Source organism: Podarcis tiliguerta (assembly GCF_965153285.1).
Source record: "Podarcis tiliguerta genome assembly, chromosome: 13".
Classification (NCBI taxonomy): Eukaryota; Metazoa; Chordata; class Lepidosauria; order Squamata; family Lacertidae; genus Podarcis; species Podarcis tiliguerta.
The window spans coordinates 14,484,498-14,503,891 of record NC_139546.1 but is presented as its reverse complement, the minus strand read 5'-3'; the positions used below and the strand labels follow the sequence as shown (position 1 = coordinate 14,503,891).

Here is a 19,394-nt window from a genome sequence, read left to right as displayed (position 1 = left end):
CTCAGGTTACATACGCTTCAGGTTAACCCAGAAATAGTGCTTCAGGTTAAGAACTTTGCTTCAGGATGAGAACAGAAATTGTGCTCTGGCGGTGCGGTGGCAGCAGGAGGCCCCATTAGCTAAAATGGTGCTTCAGGTTAAGAACAGTTTCAGGTTAAGAATGGACCTCCGGAACGAATTAAGCACTTAACCTGAGGTACCACTGTATCTTCCCTGTTAACGTATGAGAGAATGCGGAAGAGAGCAGTCTTTCCGTTTAAAGCAGGGTTGTGGAACCTTTGGCACTCTTAATGGTTTTTTCAAACTACAACTCCCATCATCCCTGTTTGTTGGCCGTGCTGGCTGGGGCTGATGGGAATTGGAGTCACCAGGAAGTGTGTTTCAGCCAGCCTAGGTTTCACATTTGTGCCTAAGGCCAAGCTAGATTAGAAGCAGAATAGGCATTCTGGTTATTATGTCTTGAATAGCTTTCATATATCCAGACGGTTGAAAATATTTATATCCAGACTTTCCAGTCAGTCGCTCAAGGTGACTCACATTAAAACTGTTAAAACCCTTAAACGATGAAAAACAACAACAAAAAACCCGCATGTGTTAACTGAGGCATCCGATTTGTTTCCTCCTTCGCTAAGACAAATCACCCAGGGCTGGTTCCCAACAGCTATGCCTGTTAAACTGCCGCAGTTTCCCATCCCTCCCTCCTGAGGGAACCACAGTTAATGCGAAAGGGGGAAAGGATCTTTTACCATTCTCAGCTCCCTCATAAAGCTGCTGTTCTCTTGAGGAAGCCATGACAGTGTTGGGACTGGCAGAGGGGAAGCAAGTGTTGGGAAGATGAGCTTGGCAAATACACGAGCTGGCGAGAAGTCGGGCTGGCCGGCTGAGAAAACGAGAAGCAAATGGGGGGGTCGTGCAATGGCAGTTTGGGTCCCACACCTGCAATTTTTGCAGGCTGAGTCAACCAGGGCAGAACAAGAGGCTTCATAGGGGCTGGTGGCATCCTGTGGGCAAGTCCCCAGAGCCCTGTAGTAGCTGCAGCACCCAGCCATGGGTGGCACAGTTGCCTAAGCAGGGCAGGGTAGAGTGCCCCCTTTTCTAGCAAGCCTACCTGGTGGTACCAAGAGTGGGGTACCCTGGTCTGGCTGCCAGAGTCCTCTGTTGGACTCCCTAGATTGACAAGTTGAAACTCTGTTCTTTGTGGACCAGGGAGAAGAGATGGTGGAAGAAGATTGGAAGAAATTTAAAGATTATTTACAGAAACAATGTAAAATTAATGAATGATGGAATGATGTTGGATGGAAGTTAAGGGGTTTATAGCAATAAGGTTTGAAATACTAGGGGAAAATGGAATGTTAAATAGAGGGAAAGGTAAAGTTAAAATATCAAGAAAAACAAATTTAAGATAAAGGTAAAGAGGGAAAGGATTTGCTGAACAAACAATCGAACTGGAATACAAAGGGGGGAGGTGTGGGGAAGTCCAAGAAATAAGCTAATGCAAGATATGTTTTGAAAGATGGAATGGTTTTTAATTGTTGTTATTTTTTGTATTTTTCTGGTATTGTTTTTTCTTTTTTTTTCTTTTTCTGTTTGTTTTTCTTTGTGAAAACCTTAATAAAATATTATTTTTTTAAAAAAAGAAACTCTGTTCTTTGTGTAAGCAACAAATGCGGCCCGTGTTTTGTTAGCCCAGTAATGGAAAACAAGCGAGGTCCCAACCAAAGAAAGGTGGCAACTTAAGTTGACAGAATATACACAACTTGCAGATTTAACATACAAAATAAGAGAACAAGAAGAACATATGTTTAGAGAAGATTGGAAAATGTTTATTGAATACAGTGGTACCTCAGGTTACATACGCTTCAGGTTACAGACTCTGCTAACCCAGAAATGGTACCTTGGGTGAAGAACTTTACCTCAGGATGAGAACAGAAATCGTGTAGCAGTGGTGCAGCAGCAGCGGGAGGCCCCATTAGCTAAAGTGTTACCTCAGGTTAAGAACACTTTCAGGTTAAGAACGGACCTCCAGAATGAATTAAGTACTTAACCCGAGGTACCAGTGTATATGGGAAATAACTGTGTACAGCTGAAAACGCTGGCAGCATGAAGATATATTCAACAGTGTAAATAAGTTTTGATGGATGCAATAACGGAATACTGAATGGTTTAGTTAATGCAAAATATGAAGGGATTTATGATATGTGAAATGAACCATGGAAAGAGAAGAAGGGAAGTTATTGATATCTTAAGGATGTAAAAATGAGGACTTTAAATTGTAAAACAGGAAATTTAATAAAAATTATACATATTTTAAAAAAGAAAGAAACTTTGTAGCATCAAGTATGCCTTTGGCGCCAAACCAACCTGACTGCCTTTCTTTCCTTCCCTACAGGTCTGCGGTGAGAAGAACCGCTTTGAGAAGCTAATGGAATATTTCCGAAATGAAGACTGCAACATTGATTTCATGGTAATGCAAAGGCTGGGAGCAAAGGTCACCGTTTAGCTTCTTGTCTACCTCCCTCCTCAAACATACCATCACAAATAGATAGTGTTCTCTCTCTCTCACACACACACACACACTCACACACACACAGCCTCGCAGCCTTTCGCCTGATTTGCACACATCACTGAAATGTCGATTAAAAAGAAAACAATGGCTTATCTTTTTTTAGTTTACTTTGGTTTGCCACTCATGGTTTGTTTGGAGGAAACAAGCCACAATCCCAGATTTGAATGCCACAACAGTGCAGACGATGATATTCCAGTATGGTATCGGGAATAGAAATGTCCCTATGGAGACAAGATTATTCAGGCAGCATCTCCTGTCCTCAACCTTGCTCCTTCCTTGTTGCTGTCTTTTGAGCTAAAGGGAATGCAGTTGAGCAGCTGGAGCAGCCAAACAAACAGGCCAGACTCTTCCTTTTGCATTGTCCTTTGGGCCCGCTCCACGTCATTGGCTATCATTGGCGGAGACAGAGAAACAAGGAGATTGGGACATCAGGGCATCGATAGGTTCTATGAGATAAAACAGAGCAGGGTGTGGGTAGGGTTGTGCCCAATTAAGTGCTACTAAGAGTAGACCCACTGAAGTTAATGCACCTAGGTTAGTGCTGTCCATTAATTTCAATGGCTCTATTCTGAGTAGGACTATGTTGGATCCAACCCACAGGTACTGTTTGTGGTCGTATCTCAGACATCATCCCTGTTTTGTTGTGAGATGGCAAATATAATAATAATAATAATAATAATAATAATAATAATAATAATAATAATGGTAAAGGGACCCCTGACCATTAGGTCCAGTCGTGACCGACTCTGGGGTTGCAGCGTTCATCTCGCTTTATTGGCCGTGGGGGCTGGCATACAGCTTCTGGGTCACGTGGCCAGCATGGCTAAGCCGCTTCTGGTGAACCAGAGCAGCGCACGGAAATACCGTTTACCTTCCCGCCGGAGCGGTTTATCTGCTTGCACTATGATGTGCTTTCGAACTGCTAGGTTGGCAGGAGCTGGGACCGAGCAACGGGAGCTCACCCTGTCGCAGGGATTTGAACTGCCGACCTTCCGATCGGCAGGCCCTAGGCTCTGTGGTTTAGACCACAGCGCCACCCACGTCCCTAATGATAATAATAATAAATAATACCCTGCTCATCTGGCTGGGTTTCCCCAGCCACTCTGGGCAGCTCCCAACAAAATTTTAAAAACACCATAAAACATCAATCCTTAAAAACTTCCCTAAACAGGGCTGCCTTCAGATGTCTTCTAAAAGTCAGATAGTTATTTATTTCCTTGACATCTGATGGGAGAGCGTTCCACAGGGCGGGCGCCACTACTGAGAAGGCCCTCTGCCTGGTTCCCTGCAACTTCACTTCTCGCAGGGAGGGAACCGCCAGAAGGCCCTCGGAGCTGGATCTCAGTGTCCGGGCTGAACAATGGGGATGGGGACACTCCTTGAGGTCTAGTGGGCCAAGACTGTTTAGGGCTTTAAAGGTCAGCACCACACTTTGAATTGTCCTCTGAAACGTACTGGGAGCCATTGTAGGTCTTTCAGGACAGCTACCCTTTTCAGCTGAGAGCCAAGTATGGCGGTACCAAACCTGCTTGAGCATCGCTGTATCAGAACTGAATATATAAAAAATGAAACGCAACCGTAGAAAGTTGAAATTATAGCCTAATCAGCTGAATCATATCAATATAACAAGGAGCTATGAAGAAATTCTATGTAATTATAAAAGCAGGTATTATATACCAATATGCTCTGTATTTATTTTAAAAAATCCCAAACGGCTAAGAGTGCATAATACAGTGGTACCTCGGAAGTCAAACGGAATCCGTTCTGGAAGTCCGTTCGACTTCCAAAACGTTCAGAAACCAAGGCACGGTTTCTGATTGGCTGCAGGAAGCTCCTGCAGCCATTCAGAAGCCGCGTCAGATATTCGGGTCCAAAGAATGTTTGTGAACAGGGAACACTCACTTCTGAGTTTGTGTCGTTCAGAAGCCAAGGTACGACTGTACTGTGGTTAAAACCAATATGTATAAACAGACACAGAAATGAATGGAAAAATGACAATGAAACCCTGTTAAAGCTCATCGGTGCCAGACTAGTCCTATCCATGAGAACCAAACCTGAAGAAAAGTGTAAAAAGAGGTACCCAGTTCCCAAAGGTAATATGCTCTCCTTTCCTTCCCAAAAAATCTAGGTTGCTTGCATGCAGTTCATCAATATTGTGGTCCACTCTGTGGAGAACATGAATTTCCGGGTCTTCTTGCAATATGAGTTCACACAGTTGGGACTGGATGATTACCTAGAGGTAAGAGGGATGTAACAAAAACCTGATTATGGGTGGGTGTCTATTGGTGGTGGTTATTTTAATGCATTTTTCATTTGCAACCTTCTTAGTGATTCTGAGATGCCTTTCCATCTCTGCGATTTGGGTTTTCTGAATCACAAAAGTTTCTGTATTCAGTGGTACCTTGGTTTTCAAATGTCATCTGTTTCGGAAGACCGTTCGACTTCAGAAACTGAAGCATTTACTTATGGAAACATTTACGGAAAACTCAATACGGAAGCCGCATAGCATGTTCAACTTCCGAAAAGCATTCGAAAACTGAAGCATTTACTTCTTCAGTACTTTCGGTGTTCAAAAACCTAAACGTTCAACTTCCAAGACATTTGAAAACCTAGGTACCACTGTACTCACCTAAATATTTGAGATTCAATTTAACATGTTTGTTTGATTTGCTGTATACAGTCAAACCTCAGTTGTCAAACGTAATCTGTTCCGGAAGCCCGTTCGGCTTCCAAAATGTTTGACAACCAAGGCGTGGCTTCTGATTGGTTGTAGATGCTTCCTGCACTCAAGCGGAAGATGTGTTGGACGTTTGGCTTCTGAAAAACATTGAGAAACCGGAGCATTTACTTCCAAATTTTTGACTTTCGGGAGCTGAAATGTTCCAAAACGGAGGTGTTCTGGATATGAGGTTTGACTGTACCAAACTAAACTAATAATAATAATGGCATGCTAATATTAATTTTACATGCTGCGTTAATATCCCAAAAAGTTTTCTAAGAAACAGAAATAGACAGCCTGAGAATGGAATGGCTTCACTTCAGATTAGACCAGGCTCAATTGAGCCCTCAGTCCATTCACCATCATTCAACAAGTTTGAATTAGTACCCTCTGGCCAACACAGTGAGAAAGTCAAAACAGCTCCCTTTTCTGGCAAGGTGTTCTCTTGGCACAGAGAATTAAGATGACTGGGTCTGGCTGCCAAAGTCCTCAACTTTGGCAACCCCACCTCACTTTAAGCATTGATTGGCATTTTTATTTCAGATTGGACTGGCATTGGATTTGTGCCATTTGCTCAGTTTGACCTGTATAACTCCCCCTCCCTCCCCATATATTAATGCGTAGAAATAATACCTTTCTAAAAATGGGGAGAAAGTATGTGTGACACACACTTTTATGACACATATGAACAGGACTTGGATTTTTTGTTACCTGCCTTTTAACAAGGTCTACAGCAATGTTATTTCATAGGAGATTTTGTGAGAATTGGAAGCTGCCTTGAAGTGTCATTGATTTAGGGTGAAACGGATGAAATAGAAATGACCGCTCCCCGCATAAAACGGGGGGCGATCTTTGCGTGGACGCGCGCAGCCCCTGGATCTGGAGCGGCTCCATCAGCATAGGCTTGGCTTCGCCTTCCCTCAGGTGGGATACCTGGAGGTCTCCGCCTACCCCAGTCAGCTGTCCAATCCCACCTGGGGGAAGCGTTGCCAAGGAGATCAGGCCAGGTAGAGGAGGGATTACCTGTCCACACAATAGAGGGAGGATCTTACCTGGGAATCCTCACTTGGCTCCAGAGTGTCATTGATTTAGGGTGAAACAGATGAAATAGAAAACAACAATTGTAAGATGAGTTAGCCTCCCAAATAATTTAGCCCCAACTTGTGCCAAACCTACAGGTCCCAACTTAAAGAGACTGGCAACTTAAGTTGACAGAATAAGCGCAGCTTGCCGACTTAGCATAAGAGAACAAGAAGAACATACGTTTAAAGAAGATTGGAAAATGTTTATTGAACTTATGGGAAATAATTGTGTACAGCGGGAAACGCTGGCAGCATTAAGATAAATTCAACAATGTAAACAAGTTTTGATGGATGCAATAATAGAATACTGAATGGTACAGTTTTTGTAAAAGATGCAGGGATTTATGATACGTAAAGTGAACCATGGAAAGAGAAGAAGGGAAGTCATTGGTATCTTAAGGATGTAAAATGAGTACAGTATTTTAAATTGTAAAACAGAAAATGTAAGGAAAAATATATACAGTCATACCTTGGATCCCAAACGCCTTGGTACTTGGACGTTTTTGGCTCCGGAACGCTGCAAACCCGGAAGCGATTGTTCTGGTTTGTGAACGTTCTTTGGAACTCAAATGTCCAATGGAGCTTCTGCGGGTTCCGATTGGCTACGGAGCTTCCTGCAACCAATTGGAAGCCGCGCTTTGGTTTCCCAATGCTTTGGAAGTCGAATGGACTTCTGGAACGGATTCCAAGGTATGACTGTATATATTTTAAAAAGGTCTGGCTGCACCATTCAGACGCACCAATTCCGGTCTTGCCTGAATCCCCTTGTGGCACTGCTTGAAACAGACTGCCTCCCTCCTGTTGCATTGCACAGCTAAGCCCAGCTATAGCTTTAAACGCCACACTTTTCCTCTTCCGCCTCAACAGAGGCTGCGCTATTCAGAGAGCGACAAGCTGCAGGTGCAAATCCAAGCCTACCTGGACAACATATTTGATGTGGGCGCCCTGCTGGAGGACACCGAAACCAAAAACGCTGTCCTGGAGCACGTGGAGGACTTGCAGGAGGAAGTCGGACAGGTGAGGAGGGGGCTGGCTAAGTTGTCTGCACAGGGGGGCAGTGGCTTGGCAAATGAAAAAGACCCTCCCCACTCACTAGGTCACACAAAAATGGGGAAAGGGCTCAAGGCTACCTGGGTCCCATCCCTGCAATCTGTATGCACAAAAGGGATGCGGGTGGCGCTGTGGTCTAAACCACTGAGCCTCTTGGGCTTGCCGATCAGAAGGTCGGCAGTTCGAATCCCCGTGACGGGGTGAGCTCCTGTTGCTTGGTCCCTGCTCCTGCCAACCTAGCAGTTCGGAAGCACACCAGTGCAATCAGATAAATAGGTACCACTGTGGCGACCAGGTAAACGGCATTTCCGTGCGCTCTGGTTTCTGTCAGTGTCCTGTTGTGCTAGAAGCGGTTTAGTCCTGCTGGCCACACGACCTGGAAAACTGCCTGTGGACAAACGCTGGCTCCCTCGGCCTGAAAGTGAGATGAGCACCGCAACCCCAGAGTTGCCTTTGACTGGACTTTTACAACAACACCCCCCACTAACCTTTTGTTTGAACAAGGGGGACTGTTGGCTGTTGGACCCCCTTCTGTAGCATGTTGCTCACTGCCAGCTCCTTCTTTTCCCTGTCTCATATCCTGCCCTCCTGCAATTCACTCGCCCGTGGATTGTTTCTCTATGCAGCTGGCAGAGAAACTCCAGGATGCCGAGAACGAATCCATGGCCAAAGTCGCAGAGCTGGAGAAGCAGCTGTGCCAGTCGCGCCGCGAGGTGGAGGCCCTGAGAGCACGGACCACGGGCAATGAGCAGGTATGGGCAGCAAGCTGCAGGAGCCGTGGATTGTTGGAACCAGTTCCCAAAAATAAATGCTTGGGGCGCCTTGCCAGTTCGAACCAAAGCTTGATCTAGTATTAATCACGATAATGATAATGATAATGATGGTGATAAGAATAAGAATAAGAATAATAGAATTTATATACCGCCCTATACCTGGGGATCTCAGGGCGTTTCGCAGAATAAAATAAAGATATAAAACCACAAAATACATAATAAAAACAACCACCACCACAGAAAAACACAGTTTAAAACGGCGTAGGATGTCAATCAGATCAACCAAAGGCCTGTTTAAAAAGCAATGTTTTTGCCTGGCGCCTAAAGGTGTATAATGAAAGCGCCCTGGGGAGAGCATTCCACAGACGGGGAGCCACTGCAGAGAAGGCCCCGTTTTCGTGTTGCCACCCTCCGGACCTCTCGAGGATGAGGCACACATAAGAACATTGGCAGGATTATTGTAATAACTTGCAGCTTTATAAGAGATGAATAAATGATAAATTTAAGATAAAATTATTTTTAATATTTTCTGCATATTCCAGATTAAGGAACCGCAGAAAGAGGGGGAAGGAAGTCAAGTTTTGAAATGTTAAAATGATTGTCAAATTTTTCAAATGTACAAAACTGAAAATCGTAAATAAAATATTTTTAAAAAGAGAGAGAGAGGTGTGTGCTTTCTAAGTTTTCTGCCCAGACCTCATGATTTTCAATATTGTCTTTCTCGGAACAGGATAGGACCAACCGTCCAAGGAGTCCCTCTTTGCTACAAATGCCACAGCCTCAGGGGTCTCTGCAGTACCCTGCCTTGGAGCGCAAACTAGAGGAACTCGAAGACAAGGGGCTAATCCGGATTCTGCGTGGACCTGACGGAGATGTCATCGTTGGCATTGAGGTCATCCCGGTCATTGTGGAAGCCTCAGGAGCCTCTTCAGTTACCATTGATGCACCTTCGTCAACCAGCACAGGTACGTAGAGCAAACAATATGCCCATTTTGTGGCAGAAACAAAAGGTGTCGTCCGATCCCTCTTTTGCTGGGCTCTGCCACATCGAATGGGACACGGGTGGCGCTGTGGGTTAAACCACAGAGCCTAGGACTTGCCGATCAGAAGGTCGGCGGTTCGAATCCCCATGACGGGGTGAGCTCCCATTGCTCGGTCCCAGCTCCTGCCCACCTAGCAGTTTGAAAGCACGTCAAAGTGCAAGTAGATAAATAGGTACCGCTCCGGCGGGAAGGTAAACGGCGTTTCCGTGCGCTGTTCTGATTCGCCAGAAGCGGCTTAGACCTGGAAGCGGTATGCCGGCTCCCTCGGCCAATAATGCGAGATGAGCGCCATAACCCCAGAGTAAGTCACAACTGGACCTAATGGTCAGGGGTCCCTGACCAAGTCCCACTAGATTTAATGGGGCTGACACAGGTGGCGCTGTGTGTTAAACCACAGAGCCTAGGACTTGCCGATCAGAAGCCCAACCCCAGAGTCGGCCACGACTGGCCCTAATGGTCAGGGGGTCCCTTTACCTTTACCTTTAGTCAGGAAGGGGAGGCACTTTATCTACGGAAGGTGTTTAAAAAATTTCTTGCACTGCCAGTCATTTTTAATTATGGTTCTGTGTTGCTTTTAAAGTATTTTTTTAATGTTGTACGCTGCCCTGATGTTTTGCAAAAGGGCGGTATGTCAGTACTATTATAAATAAATAAAGGGGATGCAGGTGGTACGTTTACCTCCTCTTGAAACTACAGTTAAAAATCACGGGAGTGGGGAGATCTCTGGTTTCTTAAAATAAAGAAAAATTGCAAAACGAAAGGGGCTTGCTCAGACAGCACTGGTTTAGCAAACCCTTCAGATGTTCACCTGCTTCAATCTCTTATTTGTTTACATGCTCAAGATGAAATGAATCAGAAGGTTGAAGCTAGTTGACAGCGAGAGTCCAAAAGCCCTGGCAAGATCTCTTCCATCTTGGGATAATTGAGCCTGGTCTAGTTGGGGAGCTCACACAACCCCCTAGACCAACCTTCTTCAACCTGGTGCTGCCCAATATTTTGGACTACAAATCCCATCAGCAAAGCAATGGTCAGGGATGATGGGAGTTGTAGTCCAAAACATCTGGAAGGTTGGAGAAGGCTGCCCTATAGAAACCCAATTATCTGTGAGTCATGGGCTTTGGGACTTCAACTGGGAACATCAGGGTCCAGGGCTGGGTGGCGCTGTGGTCTAAACCACTGAGGTTCTTGGGCTTGCCAATCAGAAGGTTGATGGTTCAAATCCCTGCAACGGGGTGAGCTCCCATTGCTCTGTCCCAGCTCCTGCCAACCTAGCAGTTTGAAAGCACACCAGTGCAAGCAGATAAATAGGTACCACTCCGGCGGGAAGGTAAATGGTGTTTCTGTGCCCTCTGGTTTCCGTCACGGTGTCCCATGCGCCAGAATTAGTTTGGTCATGTTGGCCACATGACCCAGAAAGCTGTTGTGGACAAACACCGGCTCCCTTTGCCTGAAAGTGAGATGAGCGCCGCAACCCCATAGTCGCCTTTGACTGGACTTAACTGTCCAGGGGTCCGTTACCTTTTTACCTTTAGCTTAAATAAATAAAAATGTGCTTCTTTTCCTTTCCAGATTTTCCTTCGCCGTCTACATCTCCTGTTCCTCCTCCTGCTCCTGAAATCCCACCAGCCCCGCCCCTGCCTTTCACCACGGACAGCAGCTCCCTGATTCCTTCATCCTCTCAAGAGGAAGCTCCTCCTCTTCCCCCTCCAGCTCCGCCCCTTCCAGGGGCCAGTGTCCCTCCCCCTGCCCCGCCCCTTCCTGTAGCAGGAACTACAGCTCCTCCTCCTCCACCACCGCCACCCCTCCTGCCAGCGGACGGTCCGGTTCCTCCTCCTCCTCCCCCTCCACCGATGGCTGATGGTTCAAATCTCCCAGGAGTGACAGTAACCCCAGGTGAGCTCAGTCGGTAGAGCGTGAGATTCTTAATCTCCGGCTCATGGGTTCAAGCCCTATGTTGGGGTAAAGATTCCTGAATTGCTGGGCGTTGTTCTAGATGTCCCTTGTGGTTCTTTCCAGTTCTGTGAATTTATTGTGAGCCAAAATCAGAAGAATCTTTATTTTCATCAGTCGCAAGCCATCCCAATAAAATAATAAAATAAAATAAAATGTACTGAAGATAGAGGTATAAACTTAACTAGAGAAGAGACATTTAGGGGGCTTACATCTATACTCAAATAATAGATCTTATTCTAACTGCCCCGGCTAAAAACCTTGCAGTTTTTGTTGTCACTTGATGATCATCTTGATCTGCTAAAGGAAAGGACACAGTAGCACTGGTTGAGCGACCCGGCATGGACAATAGTAGAGGGGTAATAACCTCACTCCTCAAATTTTTATCAAGAGTGCAAGCACATGACTCAATACTGCCATCTCCACAGGGACATAACTGTTTTTCCAGTGGAATTTTTTGAAATCGACCCTCAAGTACAGCCGAAGGCAGTTTCTTCAATCTTGCGAGAGTGAAAGCGTGTCTTGCATTTGTGAGCCAGTCTTAAGAGGGTATTTCTAAGTGCCTAAATGACACACACATATATGCACTTTTTTGCGATACATTAAATCACTTTGCGCAATTTCCAGGGTTATTATTTAATGCAGAACATATCCGTCAGTTGAATCGTATAAGTTTTGAACCATTAATCGATCTATTCAGTCAGTGTGTGGATAAGCTAATAATTTATTTGTGTTTTTTATAGTCCCTGATGAACTGGGGAGGGACGTGAACAGAGTTGGTAGATGTAATGGCTTAAGTGAGCGGTTAAGTGTGAGGGGGGCGGTCCTCTGTTCCTGTCACATTTTTGTTCCCAGCTGAGCCCCCTTCTGGGTTGCTTCCTCAGAAAATGGCACGGTCTCTCCATCCTTACAAATAAAGGCCAAGATTCTCAATACTTTCCTCACCAAATTTTGGTACCTCAGGAAAAATCTTGGGTATCTGTAGCCTCTTCAGAACGTGTACTGTGAGTAGCAGCAGCTGTTCTGTATTCTCAGTTCCCTCAGAGCTTCTTACATAGAATCATAGAACTGTAAAATTGGAAGAGATTCTGAGGGTCATCTAGACCAACCCCCTGAAACGAAGGGGGGAGGGTTTGTTACTCCTGTTCTGTGCAGTGGGTATATTTCGAGAGACTCTGACTTTCTGCAGCTACTCAGGAAGTTGCATTGTCTTCAGAGCCCAAGTCTCGACATCAGCTCAGCCATTCTGGTGGGTCCTGTGGGGATGTTGAGGAAAGTAGGAGAGGATATATTGCTTAAATATTACTCCTCCTCACTCACGCTAGTGAGAAAGCAGCAGAGCACATTCCCTTGCACATTGCGGCAAGCAAGTTGACGGATTCATTAGAATCATTTAAATTAAGCAGTCCAGTCCGTCTTGTCCAGCCTGGATTGTTCCTGGTAAGTTTCCCCTTTTATTTAAAACAATAATAACACGACAGTCTTGTTTAAAAGTAAGAGTAAAGTTCACAGCAGTATTCTGAAGGCAGGCTTTATCTCGTGGTTTCAGTTACTGTATTTTTTGCACCATAACACTCACTTTTTTCCTCCTAAAAAGTAAGGGGAAATGTCTGTGCGTGCTATGGAGGGAATGCCTACGGGTGGCATGCCTACAGATTTTCCTCCTCTAAAAACTACGTGCGTGTTATGGTCGGGTGCGTGTTATAGAGCGAAAAATACGGTACATTTGTAGAGAAAAGAAGTCTGAGCTAGGCCTCGGACATTCTACCTTGTGGCTTCCCTCCTCTGTAAGGATGAGCCGTGTGCTGCTGGCTAAGAGCCAGAAGAGAGGAGGATGGCAAAAGAGGAAGATGGCTGCATGGCTAGCCCTTTTATAGGGTCTGCTAGGGTCACGCCCATCTACCTGGTCACACACAGGGGGAGGATGCTTCAGAACAGGTATGACAGGAAGTCCTTCCTGTCTGGGGCAACATTCCCCTGTGTGTCCACTCTACGAAACAGGAAATGTTGTATTTGACTGCTTCGGTGACGATACATCCCACAGGTCCAGAGGCTGAAGGGGTTCAAGGGTTGGAATTGGTGTCTGTGGTTACTAGGCAGCCACAGGATATAGGTGGACCACACCTGGGATGTTGTCTTCTCTCTGTGTACAATCTGTCAGAAGGCCCCCAGGCCCCAAAGTAAGGCTGGAAAGGACGAGATCTCTGATTTGGTGGGCTCTGACAGTCTCTGTTGTCCTTTGAAAGCCGTCAAGATCAAGAAGCCAATACAAACAAAATTCCGGATGCCCATCTTCAACTGGGTAGCTCTGAAGCCCAACCAGATCAACGGCACGGTCTTCAACGAACTCAACGACGAGAAGGTCCTTCAGGTACGTCCAGGCTAAGTTCCCTCTTCCCCCGCTTCCTGCTCGTTCCCAACCCACGCTGTGCTCTCAATTTCTGACTTCCTCTCGGCGCAGGAGCTTGACATGAACGACTTTGAGGAGCAGTTCAAAACCAGAGCTCAAGGCCAGGCCCGGGAGCTCCCTGCCCTGAAGGCAAAGGCTTCCCAGAAGAAAGCCCCCAGCAAAGTGATGCTGATTGAATGTAACCGGGCCAAGAACCTGGCCATCACGCTTCGCAAGGCGGGGCTCAGCATTGACGGCATTTGCAAGGCCATCCAGGTGTGAGTAGCCTACACGCAAGGGACGGGTTGGTTTTTCCCCTCTCCAATTCCTTTTCCCAGCAGAGTGGGTAGAGGAGGTGAGACTACATGGAGAGAGGATCGAGGCTGTTCCTGATTAAGAGCTGGGTCAGTAAGCAGCGACCCATCTCATTGATAAGAAGAAGAAGAAGAGTTTGGATTTGATATCCCTCCTTTCATTCCCTTTAAGGAGTCTCAAAGGGGCTAACATTCTCCTTTCCCTTCCTCCCCCACAACAAACACTCTGTGAGGTGAGTGGGGCTGAGAGACTTCAAAGAAGTGTGACTAGCCCAAGGTCAGCCAGCAGCTGCATGTGGAGGAGCGGAGACGCGAACCCGGTTCCCCAGATTATGAGACTACCGCTCTTAACCACTACACCACACTGGCTTTTGCTGTCCCTAGTCTAGATGAAGCAGCAAGGCAACTATGTGTTCTATGTACGTTCTGAAGAGCAAGGAGAAAGGGCCACAGCAGAGTGGCAGACCATCTGTGGCACATGCAGAAGGTCCCGGTTCAAATCCTCAGCATCTTTGGGTAGGGCTGGGGAAGACTATCTTAAAAAACCCTCAAGAGCTGTTGCCGGTCAAGGTAGACCAGTGTCTACCATGGGTCTTCAGCTGTCGTTGGACTACAACTCCCACCATCCCTAGCTAGCAGGACCAGTGGTCAGGGATGATGGGAATTGTAGTCAAAAACAGTTTGGAGAAACGCTGATGTAGACAGATGTGAGCTACATGGATGCTGTGGTCTGACTCTGTATAAGGCAGCTTCCTATGTAGTATTTGCACAAGTGCCACAGAAGCTGTTCAACAGCAGGAGGAAAGGCAAGTTTGGGAAACAGGCAGAGAACTTGTGCAAGATCCGAATGCCCCGCAATTTGTGACCTAGAAGGGTGACCTGGAAGGGTTTATAGATGACTCCCAGGCAACTAGTTGCCCAGAATGAGAAGCAATTGGGACCAGTAGAGAAAGGCAGGCCTGTTGAATGCTCTAAACCACTGAGCCTTTTGGGCTTGCTGATTAGAAAGTCGGCGGTTCAAATCCCCGCGACGGGGTGAGCTCCCATTGCTCTGTCCCAGCTCCTGTCAACCCAGCAGTTCGAAAGCACACCAGTGCAAGTAGATAAATAGGTACGGGTGTGGCGGGAAGGTAAACAGCATTTCGGTGCGCTCTGGTTTCCGTCATGGTGTTCCGTTGTGCCAGAAGCAGTTTTGTCATTTTGCCCACATGACTCGGAAAGCTGTCTGTGGACAAAGGCTGGCTCCCTCGGCCTGAAAGTGAGATGAGTTACCGTTGACTGGACTTAAAAGTCCAGGGTCCTTTACCTTTTTTTTTTACCTAGGCCTTCCTGGCTGTCTAAGATGTTGAAACTCAAAGGAATGAGTGTTGGCCACCAACTTGGGACGGCTTTAAAAGGCAATCAGACAAATCCAGGGAACATAAAGCTGTCCTGGGCTACTGTATTACCCACTGACATACTTGTGGTGTGTCAGTGGCCTTGAGCTATTTATGACCCTTTGTAAAAAGCTCCCAGCCAACTTGAAGCTGGGGAAGATTGCATCCCTCATTAGTGGTCACACGCTGCATAGTTAAACAATGGGCTTCCCTGCCACAAGATGTGGTAGTGACCAATGATTTAGATGGCTTCAATAGGAGATTAGACAAATCCACAAAGGATATCACTGGCTATTAAGCATGATGATTAGATTCAGCCTCTGGGGTCAGAGGGGTCGGTCAGCAGGGCTTCTGATCTTTCCTGGCTCTGCTTTCTGAGATCCTTTTAATTGGAGATATTAGGAACAGAACCTGGGACATAAAAACGCTGGGCTCTGACATTGAACTATGACTTTCCCCCCAAGCACTGTAGTATTGACTGAGCAGCTAGGTTCGAATCTATCCACAAATGGCTGCCCTCACAAGGCGAGCTTTTTGTGTGTGTGCTGCTTGAATATCAGACCCAATTTTCTGTTCCTGCCATCATGATAAAGTGGCTCATTTGAGTTCTGTCAATAGCCTTTGCGGTACTGCTTAAATATTAAAAGCTGCCGTTGGTTTCCTCTTTGAGGAATGGAGAACCAGGAAGCTGGTCTGACTTCGTTACCTACGATCAGAGTAAATGGCTGTAGGGAAACACTCCTCCTCCCTTTGCCCCATGTTCTTAAGAAGGTCCTCAGGGCCAGCACACCCATGGGGCAAGGTGAGGCAACTTCCTCAGGCGGCAAGATCCACAGGGGCAGCAGATCTTTATTCCCCCCTTGTTCGTGATGAAGATCTTCACTCGCCCTTTCTGCCCTGGCGGAGAGGGGAGGTGCCATTTTGTGGATCACCTCTGGTACCAACATGTCTTGAGCCGGCCCCGGTGGTCTTCTGTTGTTACCCAGCCAATGAATCCGAGCCTTTGCTTTGCTCCCATTCAGATACGACCAGCAGTCCCTCAGTCTTGACTTCCTGGAGTTGCTGATGCGCTTCATCCCCACGGAATACGAGCTGACGGTGATTCGCAAGTACGAGAAGGAGCAGCGGCCGCTGGACGAGCTTTCGGATGAGGACCAGTTCATGATTAAATTCAGCAAGATCCCTCGCCTGGCAGAACGCATGAACATCATGACCTTCCTGGGCAACTTCGGAGACACCGTCCAGCTCCTTCTACCCGTAAGGGAGTGGAATAGGCAGCCAGGGGACAACTAGGGTGGGGGGCAACAGCAGGGGCACCTTTGCAGGTGCAGTCCAGACAGGTGTGCAGAAAGGACATAAAAGATGGTGCAACAAATTGCCGCTTGCCTTTTTGCAACACCTTTCTTTTTGGTATGGTATAGCAAGCCTGTTTTCAAGATGAAAATACGGTTCTTGGGTTTCTTGGGTGTTTAACTGGGGCAGAAAGCCTGTGTCGGGCTTCGGGGAATCGGCTTCCTTACCCGTGGCCATAAATAAGCAGATCAAACGATAGGGAATTATTACCAGTTAGTTTCTTTAATAAACACAGCGAAGGACAAAAGAAAGCACCTAACCAGAATGGGGGTGCTCCTAGTTAAGGTCACACACCCCTTCTGTCCCCATTAAGCTACGTCTCGTAATCTGAGCTTGTACCCTCTGTGCTTTCTGTTCTGCCACTTTCTGAGCTCTCCCTGACTTTGGAGAAGGGGGGCGAATGCTCTCCAGAAACTGTGAATCTGTTAACCCTCTCTCTTCCAGTGTTTCTTCTCCTTGCTGTTCCCCATCCAGTATTTCCCAGCTTCTGCCTTCTGAACTATGCCCCTCTGCAAACCAGTGTTCCAGATCTATACTGTCCTCCTGCTCCTGCTCAGGGTCAGGATCAGAGGTGGTGGTGGCTCCCACCATTCTTCCTCAGTGCAGCCCTCCTTAGCACAGTCCCTGGCAGCTGCTTAGTTGGGGCAGAAAGCCTGGCCACGTGGCTCTCGTTTCTGCTTCTCGTGGACTGCGGGCACAGAAAAGCAGTCTGAGCTTGTAACTTGTAACTAGCCTTTATTGGCATGTTAAAACAGTGAAATCCTAAAACCGTACAAAGTCATCCAAATACACTGACAATCCAAACACATACAATATATAAAAGGCTAGATAACCACCAATGAATCAGTCAGGCAACTTTAGATTTAGCTTTAAAAATCTTGGCTAAGTACCCAGAAACAATATTGGTAGTTTCAGGAGTATCGTCCCTCTTAGCTATTCAACACTGCTGGGAGATGGAGGGGAAATTCGGAGGTGTGGGACACCAGAAGGCAGCAACCCAGCTGGACACACCAGTTCAGAGAATGTCTTGAATTTGAGCACCAGTGCCTTTTTAAAAGCCTGCAGTGGCTCTGAAGCCATTCCTGATGCCTGTTAGTGGAGGAGGCGGTGCGTGTTGAATTGGAAGCCTCCCCACTTGTAGAAATGGCTAGTTATGGCACTGCCAGGCATCTGCCTTCTGTCTAACCTGGGCTGTGCCAGTTCTCTGTGTGGAATTCTACCTCGATTACCACACAGGGAGGGATCTGGCTGAGGAATTCTAGGAGTCTTTCAAACAAAGGGCAAAGGCGCCGACTGTTTGTGTTTGCCAGGGCTGGCCTTTACGATGAAGCAAAAGGTAGCAGATGCCAAGGTGGTGGGGTGGTGGGCAGAGCTGTCCTGTGCCCCTTAGACTAGCCTGCTGCCCTCAAGTGCCGTGGAAGATGCTTCATTCAGTACGATTCAACTGCCAGTCAGATTGGCTTCTTTATTTACCTTGTGGGAAGGTGCCGTCTTCAGGCAGCAAAATGTATTGAAATTACCTTTGCCAAGGCCCAGGTCAAGACACTTTGTGGGATCAGCCATGGGATATAACAGGATTGTTATTACCTAGGCCCTAGCAGGGATTTTAAGTGCCCCCCTTGTCTTGTGTTCATAATATAAATGATTTCTTTTGAGGATATAAAACAGGAAACACTTGTGTAGGGAGGGTGGAAATTAAACTTAAGACATTTCCCTAGGATTTGAGTATCAGTACACCAATGTGTCTTTTCATTTACCCCCTTCCTCCCAAAATCTTAACGTTTGACTCCATAATATTGAATAAATCTGAATTTTCAGACGTTTGGCACACTTTCAGGGCTTGGAATAAAAAGTTCACTTTCTGCATTTTGAGCTAGCTCCACTAAAGTGGATATAGAGCTGGTGCAGGGGGAGGTGTCAGACAAAGCAGGGGAACTGATTATGCCGTCGTTCTTTCCCATCCACAGCAACTCAATTCCATCATCGCTGCTTCGATGTCGCTCAAGGCTTCTACCAAACTGCGCCAGATTTTGGAGGTGAGGTTCCTTAAAAATGAGAGTGGGTTTGCTCAGTCACAAAGAAGCAAGCCCACAAGTCAAACCCAAAGCATTAAATTGGTGACATCCTAAAATTCTGAGAGCTGAGACACATCCCCACCCTCCCATGGCAAGTATGGACACAAGTTAATCCTAGATTGGAAAAGGCTGGCTTTTAGAGCGAGGTGCCCTCACAGGAGCTCACCCAATGTGTTTCCGTCTGAGTTGCTGCCATGAGAGCGCTCTGTTAATTTCGGAAGCAGGTAAGCCCAGAACAGTGAATCATGCAGATACTCAACAGACAGACTCCTCTCACGGTGGGCAGTTCCATTTGCATGGAAATGGGATTCGTAGATCCAAACAAGTGTTCCCAGCCGTCTGCGACTGGTTTGGATTGATTGGTTGTCTCTCATAGATTGTCCTGGCGTTTGGGAACTACCTGAATAGCAGCAAGCGGGGAGCGGCCTATGGGTTCCGCTTGCAGAGCCTTGACGCGGTAAGTGACATGGGTTGGGGAAGCATGGAAGACTTGGCACCCTCTTTGGGGAGCATGTCATAGCAAGACACTAAACAGCAGGGGGTCAGCTTGAGGGCTCGCACTGGCCTTGTGTGAGATTGTAGTGGACCTCTGTTTTTGCCAGAAGACCCCAGAAAACCACTGTGGGGTTGGGATCGGGATTCAGTGGCAAATCATTCTCAAACTATGGATCGGTGTTAGCACAGGTTGGGTGCAAGCAAGACTG

The 19,394-nt window shown here is 46.7% G+C and overlaps 1 protein-coding gene across 7 annotated transcripts in view; it reads left to right on the top strand.

Moving 5' to 3' along the window:
- The window catches only part of FMNL1 (formin like 1), a 114,229-nt gene that overhangs the window by 81,308 nt on the left and 13,527 nt on the right, over positions 1-19,394 (top strand). For all 7 annotated transcript variants that reach the window (XM_083407484.1, XM_083407489.1, XM_083407488.1 and 4 more), the window contains 11 exons: positions 2,390-2,464; positions 4,695-4,805; positions 7,235-7,384; positions 8,044-8,169; positions 8,921-9,155; positions 10,803-11,126; positions 13,430-13,554; positions 13,645-13,850; positions 16,285-16,519; positions 18,583-18,651; positions 19,067-19,147. In XM_083407484.1, the coding sequence (XP_083263610.1) occupies positions 2,390-2,464; positions 4,695-4,805; positions 7,235-7,384; positions 8,044-8,169; positions 8,921-9,155; positions 10,803-11,126; positions 13,430-13,554; positions 13,645-13,850; positions 16,285-16,519; positions 18,583-18,651; positions 19,067-19,147 (1,737 nt within the window). The remainder of the gene's footprint in view (positions 1-2,389; positions 2,465-4,694; positions 4,806-7,234; positions 7,385-8,043; positions 8,170-8,920; positions 9,156-10,802; positions 11,127-13,429; positions 13,555-13,644; positions 13,851-16,284; positions 16,520-18,582; positions 18,652-19,066; positions 19,148-19,394) is intronic.